Source organism: Mustela nigripes, chromosome 4 (assembly GCF_022355385.1).
Source record: "Mustela nigripes isolate SB6536 chromosome 4, MUSNIG.SB6536, whole genome shotgun sequence".
Lineage (NCBI taxonomy): Eukaryota > Metazoa > Chordata > Mammalia > Carnivora > Mustelidae > Mustela > Mustela nigripes.
This window is the reverse complement of record NC_081560.1, coordinates 140,477,621-140,493,474: the sequence shown is the minus strand read 5'-3', so window position 1 is coordinate 140,493,474 and position 15,854 is coordinate 140,477,621. Positions and strand designations below refer to the sequence as shown.

The following is a 15,854-nucleotide window of genomic DNA, read 5'->3' as shown; positions in this document are numbered from 1 at the left end:
TTGGCAGAATTTTGTAGTTTCCAGTGTAGAGGACTTTCACATATTTTATCAGATTTATCCCTAAGTATTTCATATTTAAAAAAAATAACTTTTTGATGATTTTTAAAAGATTTTACCCATTTATTTGACAGAGAGTGTGAGGGAAAAAGAGTGAGAGAGAGAACACATGCAAGGGAACAATATAAGTTGCCGCAGAGGGAGAGGGAGAAGCAGGCTCCCCATTGAGCAGGGGGCCTGATGTGGGGCTTGATCCCAGGACCCTGACATTATGACCTGAGCCAAAAACTAAGAGTTGCTTAACTGACTTCATGAGCCACCCAGGAGCCCTGAGGAAGTTCCTTTCTATTCTAAGTTTGCTGAGAGTTGTTTTTTGTGTGTCCAGAATCAGGAATGGGTACTGGATTTTATCAAATGTTTTTTTTTTTTCTATGTCTATTCAGATGATCATATTTTTAAATAGTTTGTTAATACGGTGAATTACATTGATTGATTTTGAATGTTAAGCCAAATTTTGTATTCCTATGATAAACCTCACTTGGTTATAATGTACTAATCTTTTAAAATATTGTTGGATTCGATTTGCTGAAAATTTTTTTTGAATTTTTAAAATCAATGTTCATGAGGGATACTAGTTTGTTATTTGTTTTCAATGTCATTCTCTGCTTTTGGCAGTAGCCACACAGAAAGAGTTGGGAAGAAGTCTGCTGTCTTCATTTTTTTTTTTTGGAAGAGTATATGCAGAATTGTATTCTTTCTTTTCACATGTTTGATAGAATTCATGAAGGAAGCCATATAGGCCTGGGGTTTTCTTTGTGTGAAGGTTTTTTTTAGACTACAAATTCAATTTCTCTAACATATAGATGGCGATTCATGTAATGTTTTTATTTGTTTCAAAGTAATTTTTATTGAGGTATCATTCACAAATCATAAAATTCACCTTTTAAAGTGTAAAATTCAGTGATTTTTAAAAAAATATATATTCAGTTTGTGCAACCACTCCTGTTTCCTAATTCCAGAATATTACTATCACCCCAAGAAGAAATTCTATAACTATGAGCTCCCCGTTCCTCTATTTTCCCAGTCCCTGGCAACCACCAATCTATTCTCTGGCTTTATGATTTAGATTATTACCAATTTAATTTCAATGGTATCTAAAACTTTTGCTTCTGTGTAGCTTTGTCCTCTTTTCTTTATTTTTATTTTCTATGTTATTCTCACAAACTATATCTTTATACATTGCATGCCCATCAACATATACATACATACATACATATATATATATATAATTATATCTTTATATAGTTATCTTTTTTTTTAAATGAAAACAGAGTTTATTGTACAGTGTAATGGATAGAGTATAGCAGACACAGTGTCTGGGAGACTTGGAAAGGAGAATACTGTGAGTCTAGTCTCTTTGTCATGTGGGGTTAGGGATTTATATTGGAAAGGGGTCCAGAATCCATATTCCTTCAGGAATTCAGGGTAGGGTATAGTCCAATCAAAGGCAAGTGTCTAGTGAATAAAAGGTGTGATTTCATAAACCACTGATATTCATAAATTACTGGTATTGATTTCAGCATTTTCCCAGGTTGGTTTGAAGCTAACATTCTAGAACATGTTTGGGATCTGGTTCTTAGACGTCATCAGGGGCTTATTGGTCTTTTGGAGTAGCAACTTGAGATCTGCCTCAGGTTCACAGGTATAGGTGGATGTTTCTTCTGTAGGATCCTGAGACACCTGACTGGCTCAGTCAGCAGAGAGACTCCTAACCTCTGGGTTGTGAGTTTAAGCCCCATGCTGGGTGAAGAGATTACTTAAAAATAAAACCTGCTGGCTGTTTGTCAGGAGTCCCAAGGATTTCTTAGCTGCAGCAGTGTCTAGGACGAGTAACGTCCAGTGAGTTAAAACATCTCGCCAACCATGCCAACTGTCAGGGAGGAAGATCTTCCTCTGCCCTGTGGTCCTTACAGCTGGATTTAGAATCAAATTGATATGAGACAGATTAACAGGAGAAAATCAAATTTAATAGGCATAGCTACAAGGAATCCACATGGACATGAAATTCCGTATACAGTTATCTTCTAAATCTGATTGGATAAATTACAATAAAAATACGTGATTTAAAAAAATACTTACCCATGAATTTACCCAGTATTCTTTATTTCTTTGTGTGGATTCAAGCTATTGGCTAGTGTCCTTTCATTTCAGCCTGAAGGACACTTTTATATCTTTCAGGGCAGGTCAGCCAGCAATGAACACCCTAAACTTTTGTTTATCCATGAGTATCTCAATTTCACCTTCAATTTTGAAGGATAGTTTTGCTAGAGTCCTGGCTAATTTTGTTTTTCTGTCAGCACTTTGAATATGTTATCCATAGCTTTTAAAATTTTTAATATTTATGTTTTTAGAGCAGTTTTAGGTTCACAGCAAAATTAAATAGAAAGTACAGGGAATTACCATATACCCCTGCCTCTCCTCCATGCCCAGCCTCCCCTACTATGAATAGTCCACACAAGAGTGGTACATATTCACAACTGATGAGCCTACCTTGACATGTCATTGTCACCCAAGTCTATATTTTACATTAGAGGTCACTCTTGGTGTGGTACATTCTAAGGATTTGAACAAGTATAAATGACATGTATCCATTATTATAGTATCATACAGTATTGATTCACCTTCCTAAATATGCTCTGTGCTCTGCTTATTCATCCCACCCTGCCTTCAACCTTTGGTGGCCACTGATCTTTTTTTTTAAGTTTTATTTTTATTTAAGTAAGCCTTACCCCCAACGTGCGGCTCAAACTTACGACCTTGAGATAAAGAGTTGCATGCTCTTCTGACTGAGTTAGCAGAGCACCCCTGGCAACCATGAATCTTTTTATACTTGCCTTAGTTTTGTCTTTTCCAAAATGTCATATAAATGGAATCATATAGTTTGTAGCCTTTTTGGGTTGGCTTCTTTCACTTAGTAATATACATTTAAGCTTCTTATATATCTTCTCATGGCTTGATAGTTTCTTCCTTTTTAGCACGCATATTATTCCATTGTCGGATGTACCACAGTTTGTTTTTTCATCCACCTATTGAAGGACATCTTGGTTGGTTCTGACTTTTGGCAATTGCGAATAAAGCTGCTATAAACATCCGTGTGTAGGTTTTAGTGTGGACATAAGTTTTCACTTTTTTGAGGTGGATACCAAGGTGTGTGATTGCTGGATCAATAAGGTAAGAGCATGTTTAGTTTTGTAAGAAACGGCCAAACTATCTTCAAAAGTGGTTGCACTATTTTGTATTCCTACCAGCAATGAATGAGAGTTCCCGTTGCTCCAAATCCTCAATAGCATTTGGTGTTGTTGGTATTCTGGGTCTTGGTCTTTTTTAAGACTTTATTTATTTGACAGAGAGAACACAGTGAAAGAGGGAAAACAAGCAGGGGGAGTGAGAAAGGGAGAAGCACGCTTCCTGCTGAGCAGGGAGCCCAATGTGAGGCTCAATCCCAGGACCCTGGGAACATGACCTGAGCTGAAGACAGTGGCTTAACCAACTGAGCCACCCAGGTGCCCCAGTTTTGACCTTTTTAACTGGTGTGAAGTTGCTTTAATTTATAATTCTCTCGTGTGACGTTGAACTTCTTTTCATATAATTAATTTTCATTTGTATAACTTGTTCGGTGAGATGTCTGTTAAGGTCTTTGGCCCATTTTTAATCAAGATGTTTTCTTTTTTTTTTTTTTTAAGATTTTTTTTTTTTAAAGATTTTATTTATTTGACAGACAGAGATCACAAGTAGGCAGAGAGGCAGGCAGATAGAGAGTGAGAGAAGGAAGCAGGCTCCCTGCTGAGCAGAGAGCCCGATGTGGGACTCGATCCCAGGACCCTGAGATCATGACCTGAGCCGAAGGCAGCGGCTTAACCCACTGAGCCACCTAGGCGCCCTCAAGGTGTTTTTTTAGTGTTGAATTTTAAGAGTTCTTTGTATATTTTTGGATAACAATCCTTTATCAGATATATTTTTTGCAAATATTTGCTCCTAATCTGTGGCTTGTATTCTCAGTTTCCTGACCCATTATCTTTTGGTTTTCCTGATTTCTGATGAGAAATCAGTTGTTAATCTTATTGAGGATTCCTGGTATGTGAGAGTCTCTTCTTTTTTTGCTGCTTTCAGGACTTTTTTTTTTTTTTCGTCTGTCTTTTGACAGTTTGACTTAATGTTTGATTGTCAGTCTCTTTGAGTTTATCCTACTTGGAGTTTTTTGATCTTACTGGGTGTGTAGATTTATGTTTGCCATCAAATTTGAGGAGATTTCAGCCATCATTTCCTCAAATATTCTTTCTCTCTTTTCTCCCCTTCTGCAATTCCTATTATGCGTATAGTGGTATACTTGATGGTATACCATGGGTCTTCATTTGTCTTCTTATTCTTTCTGCTCCTCAGATTAGATAATCTTAGTTCACCTATCTTCAAGGTCTCTGATTCTTTCTTCTGCCTACTCAAATCTGTTGTTGAGTGAATACATTTGAGTTATTGCAATTTTCAACTTCTTTTTTAAGAAAGATTTTATGGTTAAGTAATCTCTACACCCAGTGTGGGGCTCAAACTCACAATCCCAAGATCAAGGGTCACATACTCTATTGGCTGAGCCTGCCAGGTGCCCCTATTTAATTCCTTTTTATATTTTCTATATCCTCATTGATATTCTCTATTTGGCAAGACATGATGCTTTCCTTTAGATGTGTTTTCTTTCAGCTGTTTCAACATAGTTAAACTGGCTGATTTAAAGTCTTTCTCTAGTAAGTCCAATGTCTGGGCTCCCTCAGAGATAGTTTTATTTTGGTTGCTTGTTATACTTTCTTCTTTCTTGCATTCCTCTAAGTGTGGGAGATGGGATTAAGTCTAGGTAAAATGCAATGAAGCTCACACTTCTCAAGATGCAGCCATTTAAAAATTTGATTATAGTTGAAGGATGCAGCCATTTTTCTTAAAAAAGTGCCCCCCAGAAAGGGGAACCCTCCTTCATTGGTGGGAATGCAAGCTGGTGCAGCCACTCTGGAAAACAGCATGGCAGTTCCTCAAAAAATTGAAAATAGAGCTACCCTACGACCCAGCAATCGCACTACTGGGTATTTACCCTAAAGATACAAATGTAGTGATCTGAAGGGGTACGTGCACCCAAATGTTTATAGCAGCAATGTCCACAATAGCCAAACAATGGAAAGAACCTAGATGTCCATCAACAGATGAATGGATAAAGAAGATGTGGTGTATATATACAATGCAATGCTAGGCACCCATCAAAAGAAATGAAATCTTGCCATTTGCAACAATGTGGATGGAACTAGAGGGTATTATGATGAGTGAAATAAGCCAATCAGAGAAAGACAGTTATCATATGATCTCCCTGATATGAGGAAGTTGAGAGGCAACGTGGGGGGCTTGGAGGGTAGAAAAAGAATAAACGAAACAAGATGGGATTGGGAAGGAGACAAACCATAAGAGACCCTTAATCTCACAAAACAAACTGAGGGTTGCGGGGGGGTGGGGTGTATGGAGAGGGTGGTTGCGTTAGGGACATTAGGGAGGGTATGTGCTATGGTGAGTGCTGTGAAGTGTGTAAACCTAGCGATTCACAGACCTGTACCTCTGGGGCTAATAATACGTTATATGTTAATTTAAAAAAAAGTCCTCCCATGTTCCTTCAAGTTTTTTATTACTGTCCAGAATTCTGAAAAATTCTGTGATTTTCACAGTTTTTGCTAGTTTTTAGTTGCTCTTATAGAGAAGTGGTCTTTTGGCATTCCTTACTTGGTTATTTTCACTGATGCCTCTCTTCTAAATCTTTAAAATCGGCTTATGTTATACTTGCAGTCCTACTCTTCCAACTAGCCACATTTCAAGGGCCCAAGAGCCACATGGGGCTAGTAGTTACCACACTGGATAGTCTAGGCATATAAGAATATATTCATCATAGTTATTTAAAAAATATAAATGAGAAACAAGGTCTCTAATCTAATTGCTTTCTTGTACCTGGGACAGAATTGATTTCATGGCAAGGTAAGTATTCTATGAACCATAGGTGGCAAATAATAATAACCACCACCTCTTAAGTACTTTACTTAATACCAGATAATGTTTGAAGACTTACATGTATTAGTGCTTTTATTCTTTACAAGAAGCTAATGGGGTAGGTATTATTGTGCTTTAAAGAAGCAGAAAACAAAATACCAATAAGTTAAGCAACTTACCCAATGTCTCACCACTAAAAGTGGTAGAGTCAGGATTCAAACCTTGAAAATCTGGTTTAAGCCCATGCTGTTAACCACCACTCTATGCTACTTAGCAGACCTAAAAGAAGGAATTCAGAGAAACTTATTTTGACCAAAGGAGAACAGGGTGGGGAAGAAATGCCTTTATACAGAATATTAGAAAAATATTCTTGGATTTTATAATAAAGTCCAAAACACACTTGCAAGGAAAAAACCTCACATTTTTATTGAGTGCTATCTACCAGCACCTAGCACATTACTTGACACTTAAGAAGCAATGAATGTTTGTTGAATGAATGAATGACTCCTGCATATTTATACATTGTGGTAGTTTTTATTTTTATTTTTATTTTTTTTTTTAAGATTTTATTTGTTTGACAGATAGAGATCACACGTAGGCAGAGAGGCAGGCAGAGAAAGAGGAGGAAGCAGGCTCCTTGCTGAGCAGAGAGCCTGATGTGGGACTCGATCCCAGGACCCTGGGATCATGACCCGAGCCAAAGGCAGAGGCTTTAACCCACTGAGCCACCCAGGCGCCCCACATTGAGCTAGTTTTTTAAAAATGTCTCTCAGGAAGTCATTTTAAAGAGCGGAAACTGAAGCTCGGCCTGGTGTAATAATTTTCCCCCTTAGTTGCTAGCTGGTGCAGGGATTAGACTAGAGCCCGGTTCTCAAATTGTAGTTTCACTATAGCTTTTTCTGGCTTGAGAAAGTATGAAAAAGTTACAAGGGATAAAAGCTTGCACCATGTCATACAATCATGCTTCATTTATATGCACGTAGATTATGTGGTTGTGATGGGGAGAGAAGGTGGTCCAGCTATGACGCCTACCCTTTTCTTTGAGAATGAGGATAAATAGGAAAGAAAAGAAGGTTCCAGTGCGGAGAATGTGATCAAAAAAATAGGCAGATGATATAAACAATTATCACTGTCCTGGGCATCTAAAGCCCCTGGTGATTTTGCCATTTCCGTCTTTAACTCACCACAGGGATCTGCAGAAATGGGAAAGGCCTTCACTGAGCAAACATTTATTCAGCATTCACTAGCAGTGGATAGTCCTACCTTAGGAGAAGGCATGTACATCAGTAAACAATTATATATTATGATTGTATAAGCTACGGTAAGGTACATATAAGGAAATATGCAATGTATATAAGAGAAAAAGGACAGAGCAGCAATTAACCTGGGGATGGTTTTAAAGAAAACCTTATTTAAAGGACCTGACTTTTGGGCTGGATCTACAACTGAGTTGCTGCAGAAGGAAAACAGTAATCCAGATAGAGGCATGAGCATAGTTTTATGTTTGGGCAGGAGTCACTGTTACAAAGAGAGATGGCATTAGGAAGGCTGTTAAAGTGGTTAAATGGTTGATGGTCAGGAAGTTTAAACAGGCTTGTGGGGGTGGACACTTCTTGACACTGAAGAGAGCAGAAGGTTCTAAACAAATGAGGTAGACAACTGAAATACCACCCTTCTGGATCCATGCAACCATTCTGTTTTTCACTTTCACTACAGTGTTCAAACGTTACATGAGATATCCAACTTTATTACAAAGTATGCTTTGTGTTAGATGATTTTGCCCAAGTCTAGGCTAATGTAGGTGTCCTGAGTACACTGAAGGTGGGCTAGACTAAGCTATGATGTTCAGTAAGTTAAGGTTTATTGCATGCATTTTCGACTTACAGTATTTTCAATTTCTGAGGAGTTCATTGGGATGTAATTCCATGTTAAGTGGAGGAAGATCTGTGTATGATTTTGCATTATGTACTGTTTTATCTTCTTCCTGAGGTGCTATTGATCAAGTTTCATAGGCTTCCCTAAATACTTTACATTTTTTCCAACGTTAGGAAAAATTTCAGCCATATGGAAATGTTGAGAAGCAAACATCCATTTACTACCTAGATTCCACAATTCATATTTTGCTGTAGTTGCTATCTATCTATTCATCACTCTTTCCATGAATCTTATTTTTTGATGCACTTCACTGTAAGTTGAAGACATCAATGCACTCATCTCTGTTGGCATGCGTATCATTAACTACAGTTCGCTATTTGCTTAGGGTTCTTTGTGTGTGTGATTAAATAATCATGGAACTTATGTAGTACATTCTCTTTTTTAAAAAATTTTATTTATTTATTTGACAGAGATCGCAAGTAGGAAGGGAGGCAGGCAGAGAGAGGGAGGAAGCAGGCTCACTGCTGAGCAGAGAGCCCGATGTGGGACTCAAGCCCAGGACCCTGGGATCATGACCTGAGCCGAAGGCAGAGGCCTTAACCCACTGAGCGACCCAGGCGCCCCCATTCTCTGAGTTTTGATGAATACATACATCCCCTATTATGACATAAAACATCACTGTCCGCTTTCAAATTTCCCTCATTTCCCCTCCCAGTTTCTACTTCTCTCTCCCACAAAGTCAATCCTTGGTCTAATTTACTCACTATAGGTCGGTTTTGCCTGTTCTAGAACTTTATATGGAATCGTATAGTCTGTGCTCTTTCATGTCTGGCTTCTTGCACTCAGTAAAATCTTTTTGAGATTGATCCATGTTGTTTCATCAGTAGCTAATTTCTTTCTTTTGCTGAGTATTATCCCATTGTTGAATACACCAATTTTTATCTGTTCTCCTGCTGTTGGACAGCTACCCTCTTTCCAGTTTCTGGCAACAATGAATAAAACTGCTATAAATAGTCTAATACAAGTCTTTTTGTGGACATATGCTTTCATTTCTCTTGGGTAAATACCAGAGTGGAATGGCTGGCTGAAAGAATAGGTGTGTTTAATTTTATAAGAAACTTCCAGGCCTTTTTCCAAAATGGTTGTTCCATTTTACACTTCCACTAGTGATGTTGCTTCACATCCTAACATTTGGTGTTGTCATTTAAATTTTAGTCATTCTAGTACAGCGCTAACTCACTGAAATTTTAATGTTCATTTCTCTACGACTAATAATACTGAATACTTTATCATGTGCTTATTGGCCATTCATATATTTTCTTTTGGAGATCATCTGTCTTTTCAATGTTGACTTATAGGGGTTTTTGATCTATTCTAAATATAAGTTCTTTGTCAAAGTATATGTACAGTGTATGTTTTATCTTGGCCTGTGGCTTGTTTATTCATATTCTTAATGGTGTCTTGATGAATAAGAAATTAAAAATTTTTTGGAATTCAGTTTACCAGTATATTTTCCTTTGTGGTCAGTGCTTTCAAAGCCCTCTCCAAGAAACTTTTGCCTACCCCCAAGCCGTGAAAATATTCTCATATATCTTCTTCTAAAACCATAATAATTTTGGTTTTTATTTATGGGCATGATCCATCTCTAACTTTTATTATGGTATGAGGTAAGGTTCATTTTCTTCTCATACAGATATCAAATTGTTGCAGCATTGTCTATTGAAAAGACTTTCCTTTCCCCATGCGTTGCTTTGGTACCTTTGTAAAATATCAAACTACTTTGTATTTAAGTTTATTTAACCATTTATAAAATGTTTTTACATATATATTTTCTTAACATTTTCTCACTGGGAGTGGATAAGTTTTCTTCATTTTACAGTTGACAAAACTAAGGCTCAGAGTAGTTCAAGAACTTGTCCGAGGAGATACATAGAACATAGAACTAGAACATAGAACTACTATTGAATCATTAAAAAAGAAAGTTTACATTTTAAACCTGTTTTATCTAATGGAAATATTACCAAATGGACAGTTTTTCTGAAGGTGGGGTAGTTAACAGAAATGATTAAGTGCAATTTCAACATTGGTGGTAGTTTTAGACTGCCAGCCAAACACATGCCTCCTTTGTAGACTTATGTATGTCTACATTATGCATCTTTGTTTTCAAAGGGTAAAAAACTATAATGCTTGCTTTGCAGAATTTGGTAAGAATAACAGCTTTTACCTCTGCCTTTTGTTCAGGTCATGATCCCATGGTCCTAGGATCGAGCCCCACATCAGGCTCTCTGCTCAGCGGGAGTCTGCTTCTTCCTCTCTTTCTCTCTCTGTCTGCCTCTCTGTCTGCTTGTGATATCTGTCAAATACATAAATAAAATCTTTAAAAAAAATAGCTTTTAGCTAAAGTTCCTTGGACTTTAGTTAAGATAAAGAATGTATTTCCCTTACCCTGATCCAAAAAAAAAAAAAAAAAAAAAGTCTTACTCTTTGATTTTTTTCAGAAAAATAAAGCAGTATTTAAAGGTACATATCATGAAGTCCAGTCTAGTGGTACATGATCAATAGTTTTGAAATAAGGAAGTTTCTCATCAGAAATAGAAAGGCTTACTAGTGTCTCTGCTACTTAAGACATTCTGTAGTACTTTTAATATGATAAAGATACCCTAGTGCTCAAACTAATTGTTCTTGAGAGACAAAGCTATAGGACTTACACTTCCTGATTTCAAAATTTACTCAAAGCTCCAATAATTGAAACAGTATGAACTGGTACAAGACAGACATATAGTCCAATGGAATGGAATTGAGAGTCCAGAAACTGAACCTTACACTTATGGCCAACTGATTTTTTTTTTTTTAAAGATGTTATTTATTTATTTATTTATTTATTTATTTGACAGAAAGAGTCACAGTGAGAGAGGGAACCCAAGCAGGGGGAGTTGGAGAGGGAGAAGCAGGATTTCCGCTGAGCAGGGAGCCCGATCTGGGACTTAATTCCAGGACCCTGGGATCATGACCTGAGCCAAAGGCAGACGCTTAATGACTGAGCCACCCAGGTGCCCCACAGCCAACTGATTTTTGACAAAGGTGCCAGACAATTCAATGATGGAGAAAGTAGTCTTTTCAATAAGGTGCTAGGATAACTGGGATATCCACATGCAAGAAAATTAATTTACCTCACATATATATAAGAATAAACAAAATGGTTCAACGATTTAAATGTAAGAGTCAAAACTAGAAAACTTTTAGAAGAAAACACCGGTGTTATTCTTTGTGATCTTGGATTAGGCAAATGATTTCTTAGATATGAAACCAATAGCACAAATAACAAAATAAAAAATAAACAAATTGGACTTCATACAAATTAAAAACATTTGTGCTTCAAGGAACACCACCAAGAAAGTAAAAACAACCCAGAGAATGGAAGAACAAATTTATAAATCATATACCTGATGAGACGTATCTAGAATATATAAAAGAACTCTTAGAACTCAATAATGAAAGGACAAATCACTCATTAAAGAATGGGCAAGGGAGGGGCACCAGGGTGGCTCAGTAGGTTGAGTGTCTGACTCTAAGTTTAGGCTTAGGTCATGATCTTGGGGTTGTGAAATTAAGCCCTGTGTGGGGCTCCATGCTCAGTGTGGAGTCTGCTTAAGATTCTTTCTCTCCCTCTGCTCCTCCCCCAGCTTGTATGCTCTCACTCTCTCTAAAATAAACAAATTATTTTTAAAAAGATTTTATTTATTTGAGAGAGCATGCAAGTGAGAGAGATCACAGAGGGAGATGGAGAGGAAGAAGCAGACTCACCCCTGAGCTTACAGCTCAATGTGGGGCTCAATCCCAGGACCCCGAGGTCATGACCTGAGCTGAAGGCAGACACTTACCCAACTGAGCCAACAGGCACCGCTAAAATAAATAAATCTTTAAAAAGATAAAAATAGGGTGCCTGGGTGGCTCAGTGGGTTAAGCCTCTGCCTTTGGCTTGGGTCATGATCTCAGGGTCCTGGGATCGAGTACTGCATCGGGCTCTCTGTTCAGCAGGGAGCCTGCTTCCCTCTCTCTCTCTGCCTGCCTCTCTGCCTACTTGTGATCTCTGTCTATGAAATAAATAAAATCTTTAAAAAAAAGATAAGTATAATAAAAATGGGCAAGGGATATGAATAGATTTTTCTCCACAGAAAAAATACAAATGGTCAATAACCACATAAAAAAGATGTTCAGTATCATTAGTCAGTGGGGAAATACAAATCAAAACCATAATGAAATATCACTTCATACCCACCAAAATGACTACAATCAGATAATAGCAAGCACTGGGGATGGTGTGGAGAAAATGAACCCTTAGACCTTGTGGTGAGAAAGTAAAATGGTGCAGTCTCTTTAGAAAACATTTGGAGTTTCTCAAAAAACTTTAACATTGGGTTACCATGTCACTTAGCAATTCCCTCCTAGATATATACATCAAAGAACTGAAAACATATCCACATAAAAAACTTGTACATGAACGCCCAAAGCAACACTATTCATAATAGCCAAAAACGTGCTAACAACCCCCAAATCTATCAACCGATGAATGGATAAATAGAATCTGGTATATCTATACAATATTATTTGGCAAATAAAAAAAGTACTGATATATGTTCTAAGATGGGTAAATCTTGAAAACATGCTAAGTGAAAGAAGCCAGATACAAAAGAACACATGTTATATGACTCCATTTTTATGCATGTCCAGAATAGGCAAATCGATAAAGACAGAAAATAGATTAGTTGTTACTAGGGGCTGGGGGGTGTGGTTAACTGGGAGATGGAGTATTTCTTTTTGGGGTGATTAAAAATAGTGATGGATATACAATTTTGTGAATATACTAAAAAAACCCAGCAAATTGTATGAATTATATCGTAATTAAAAAAGAAAAAGACAAGCAAGTACTGCATACCTTAAAGTTTCCCAAAACATAATAAACAAAAACCTGAACCGTTTTCTATGGTTTGAATTCAGTTTTATAAATGTTACCTTTTCTTTTCTTTTTTTTTTAAAGATTTTATTTATTGATTGATTTGAGAGAGAGAGAGCATGTGTGTAAATGGTGGGAGGAGCAGGGGGAGACAGAGAATAGGGGTAAGTATCTCAAGCAGGCTCTGTGCACGGAGCCTGATGCAGGGCTCCAGGCCAGGCTCGATCTCACCAACCTGAGCTGAAGCCAACAGTCGGACGCTTAACTGACTAAGCCACCCAGGCGCCCCACCTTTTAATTCTTTAACAATAATAATCATAATGATAAAAGTAACAGGTGCTTATTAAGCACTTACTAGGCATGTAGCATGCATTTTATAGTTGGTATTCTCTCAAGTCATCCCAATGATCTTGTAGATGGAACTATTATCCCATTTTATGGAAAGGAAATTGAAGATAAAAGACGCTGAGTAATTTGCGCAAGGTTATACGAAGGTAATTAAGTCTGACTCCAGAGGTTCTATTGTGCAATTCCGTTTTAAAACAGTGACTTATTGGTCTCAAATACTAAGTTATTTTTCAATGTGTTATGTTGTTCTTTCTATCACCATCAATAAATTAGATATCATTGTGGGGCCTAATATTAAAAAATGATCTTACTTCCTTAGTTTATTGAGTACAGAACAAAGACAGAAAAAATTCCCCATATGACAAGTTTTTATTTGTATCAAATCACAGAGTACCATAGGTAAATATAAGATTATAATTTGAATGTTGTAATATAACATAATTTGGCAAATTATTTAATTATCCAAAGTTTATTACACGTTTGAGTATGTGCAAAAGAGATTATCTGGCATAACTTGGCAAGATATATATTTCTGTACCTTATTTGACCATTTATCATTTATACGTGGTACACATCATTTATACGTGGTACACATATATGTATATATGCATATACACACATACATATATATATACACACACACTCCTAAATTAAATATACTTGTATAAAAGCTGAAGATTGATGTGTTAGAATTAATTCCTGTTTAAAAATCTATTATATTAAATTGCATCTGCATTCAAAGCAGAAATGTAAAAAAACTGATCAATTTGCTAAATATGCATGAATTTACAAAGTAACTGAAAATGAAATAAAAATTTCTATTGAAATGTTATATTCCTGTCTAATCAACATTTAAGTGGCACTATCAAACTACGGAAATAGACATTATTCTTTTAGGTTGTTGAGAGAATAAAGATTCTACTGAGCATTACTGTATTCCCTAAATTAAGAATGAATATTATTATGGTAGGAAAAGATGGCAGATAATTTTCTTCTTTATTAATATGGGAATTCTCAGGAAGCAATCAAGGCAGTGACTATACTCCTGGGCTTGGGTTTCCTGCGCTTCTATCAGTGGAAGTCTGGCTTCTCAGGAAACGTGCAGCCAGTCCGCCTAATTATGACGCTTGCAGCATAGTGGCCAGCACGGATGCATTCAGCCAGGGGCTTGTCAGAGACCAGCTGAGACAGAAAACCTGGAACACAGACAAAAGGGAAGAACGTGAGTATTGCATAACAGCATGAGAAAGGTCATTTTGGGTCAGGCCAAAAATCAGTCCATGTACTTATCCCTCTCTTCGGTGTTGATAGTTAAGTGTTAAACCTCAAGACTTAGAAAGTTCTTGCACCATACATTATGAGCTTCCCTCAATACATCTTTTAAAGAGCTCAAGTTGGGACATAACAACTCACCATCCAGGCATTTCTAGTCTTTGTACGCCTAAAGCATCATCACGCTTTCCTTTAGTTTTGAGATTAAGATGTTGTGAGTAAGAAGTACTGGCTAAAGAATATTATGTTGGGTTTTTACAGCTGAGAAGGTATTATTTATCCCTCTCTCCATCTCTCTGGATTCCTTATGTGTTGTTATTCCTAGCACACTGCTTTTGGACAAAATTCTATCATCTGGATGTCTCTCCAAGTACAGATTTGAGAGTTGAAGAATTACAAAGTACCTTACGTCTCCCTTTTACTCCCAGAAGCAACAGTGAAATGATTTCTACAGTCAAACACCATGGACCAACTTGACATTTAAAATAAATAAAGTATTGGGGCGCCTGGGTGGCTCAGAGGGTTAAGGCCTCTGCCTTCAGCTCAGGTCATGATCTCAGGGTCCTGAGATCGAGCCCCGCATCGGGCTCTCTGCTCAGCGGGGAGCCTGCTTCCCTTCCTCTCTCTCTGCCTGCCTCTCTGCCTACTTGTGATCTCTGTCTGTCAAATAAATAAATAAAATCTTTAAAAATAAAATAAAATAAAATAAATAAAGTATATAAAGTAGAAAACGGTGTTGAGGACTTTGGTTTCTGACCAAGATGAAATAAAAGGAACCACAATTACCCTTCCTCCAGAAACAACTAAAATAAGGACAAAATAAATGAAACAAAAATTTTCAAATACTGTAAAAGATCCATGAAAAGAAGGGAAACAAATGGGATAAAAACAGTAAAATTGCTCTAGTTTACCTCCTAGAGAGTTACCAGGCTACAACAGAAGGAGCAACAACTTAGGCAGAGCTTAACAGTCTCACTGAGTTGAAGAGATTGATTTGGGAGTCCGAGTAGGATGAAATTAAACATGTAGGCAGAATGATCAGCAAAAAAGAGAGAGAAGACTTAAGTTACCAGTACTGGGAATAAGAGCAGTAATGTCACTATAGAATCTACATTCACTGAAAGAATAATAAAGAGGGGCGCCTGGGTGGCTCAGTGGGTTAAGCCTCTGGTCATAATCTCAGGGTCATGGGATCCAGTCCTGCATTGGGCTCTCGGCTCAGTGGGGAGCCTGCTGCCCCCTGTCTCTCTGCCTGCCTCTCTGCCTACTTGTGATCTCTCTCTCTCTCTGCGTCAAATAAATAGATAAAATCTTAAAAAAAAAAAAAAGAACAATAAAG

At 37.3% G+C, this 15,854-nt stretch overlaps 1 protein-coding gene across 3 annotated transcripts in view; it reads right to left on the bottom strand.

The window, feature by feature from the left end:
- Positions 1 to 13,593: 13,593 nt before the first annotated feature.
- The window catches only part of ADK (adenosine kinase), a 532,452-nt gene continuing 530,191 nt past the window's right edge, over positions 13,594 to 15,854 (bottom strand). For all 3 annotated transcript variants that reach the window (XM_059397858.1, XM_059397861.1, XM_059397859.1), the window contains one exon: positions 13,594 to 14,439. In XM_059397858.1, coding sequence (XP_059253841.1) covers positions 14,315 to 14,439 — 125 coding nt within the window. In that variant the 3' untranslated portion in view covers positions 13,594 to 14,314. The remainder of the gene's footprint in view (positions 14,440 to 15,854) is intronic.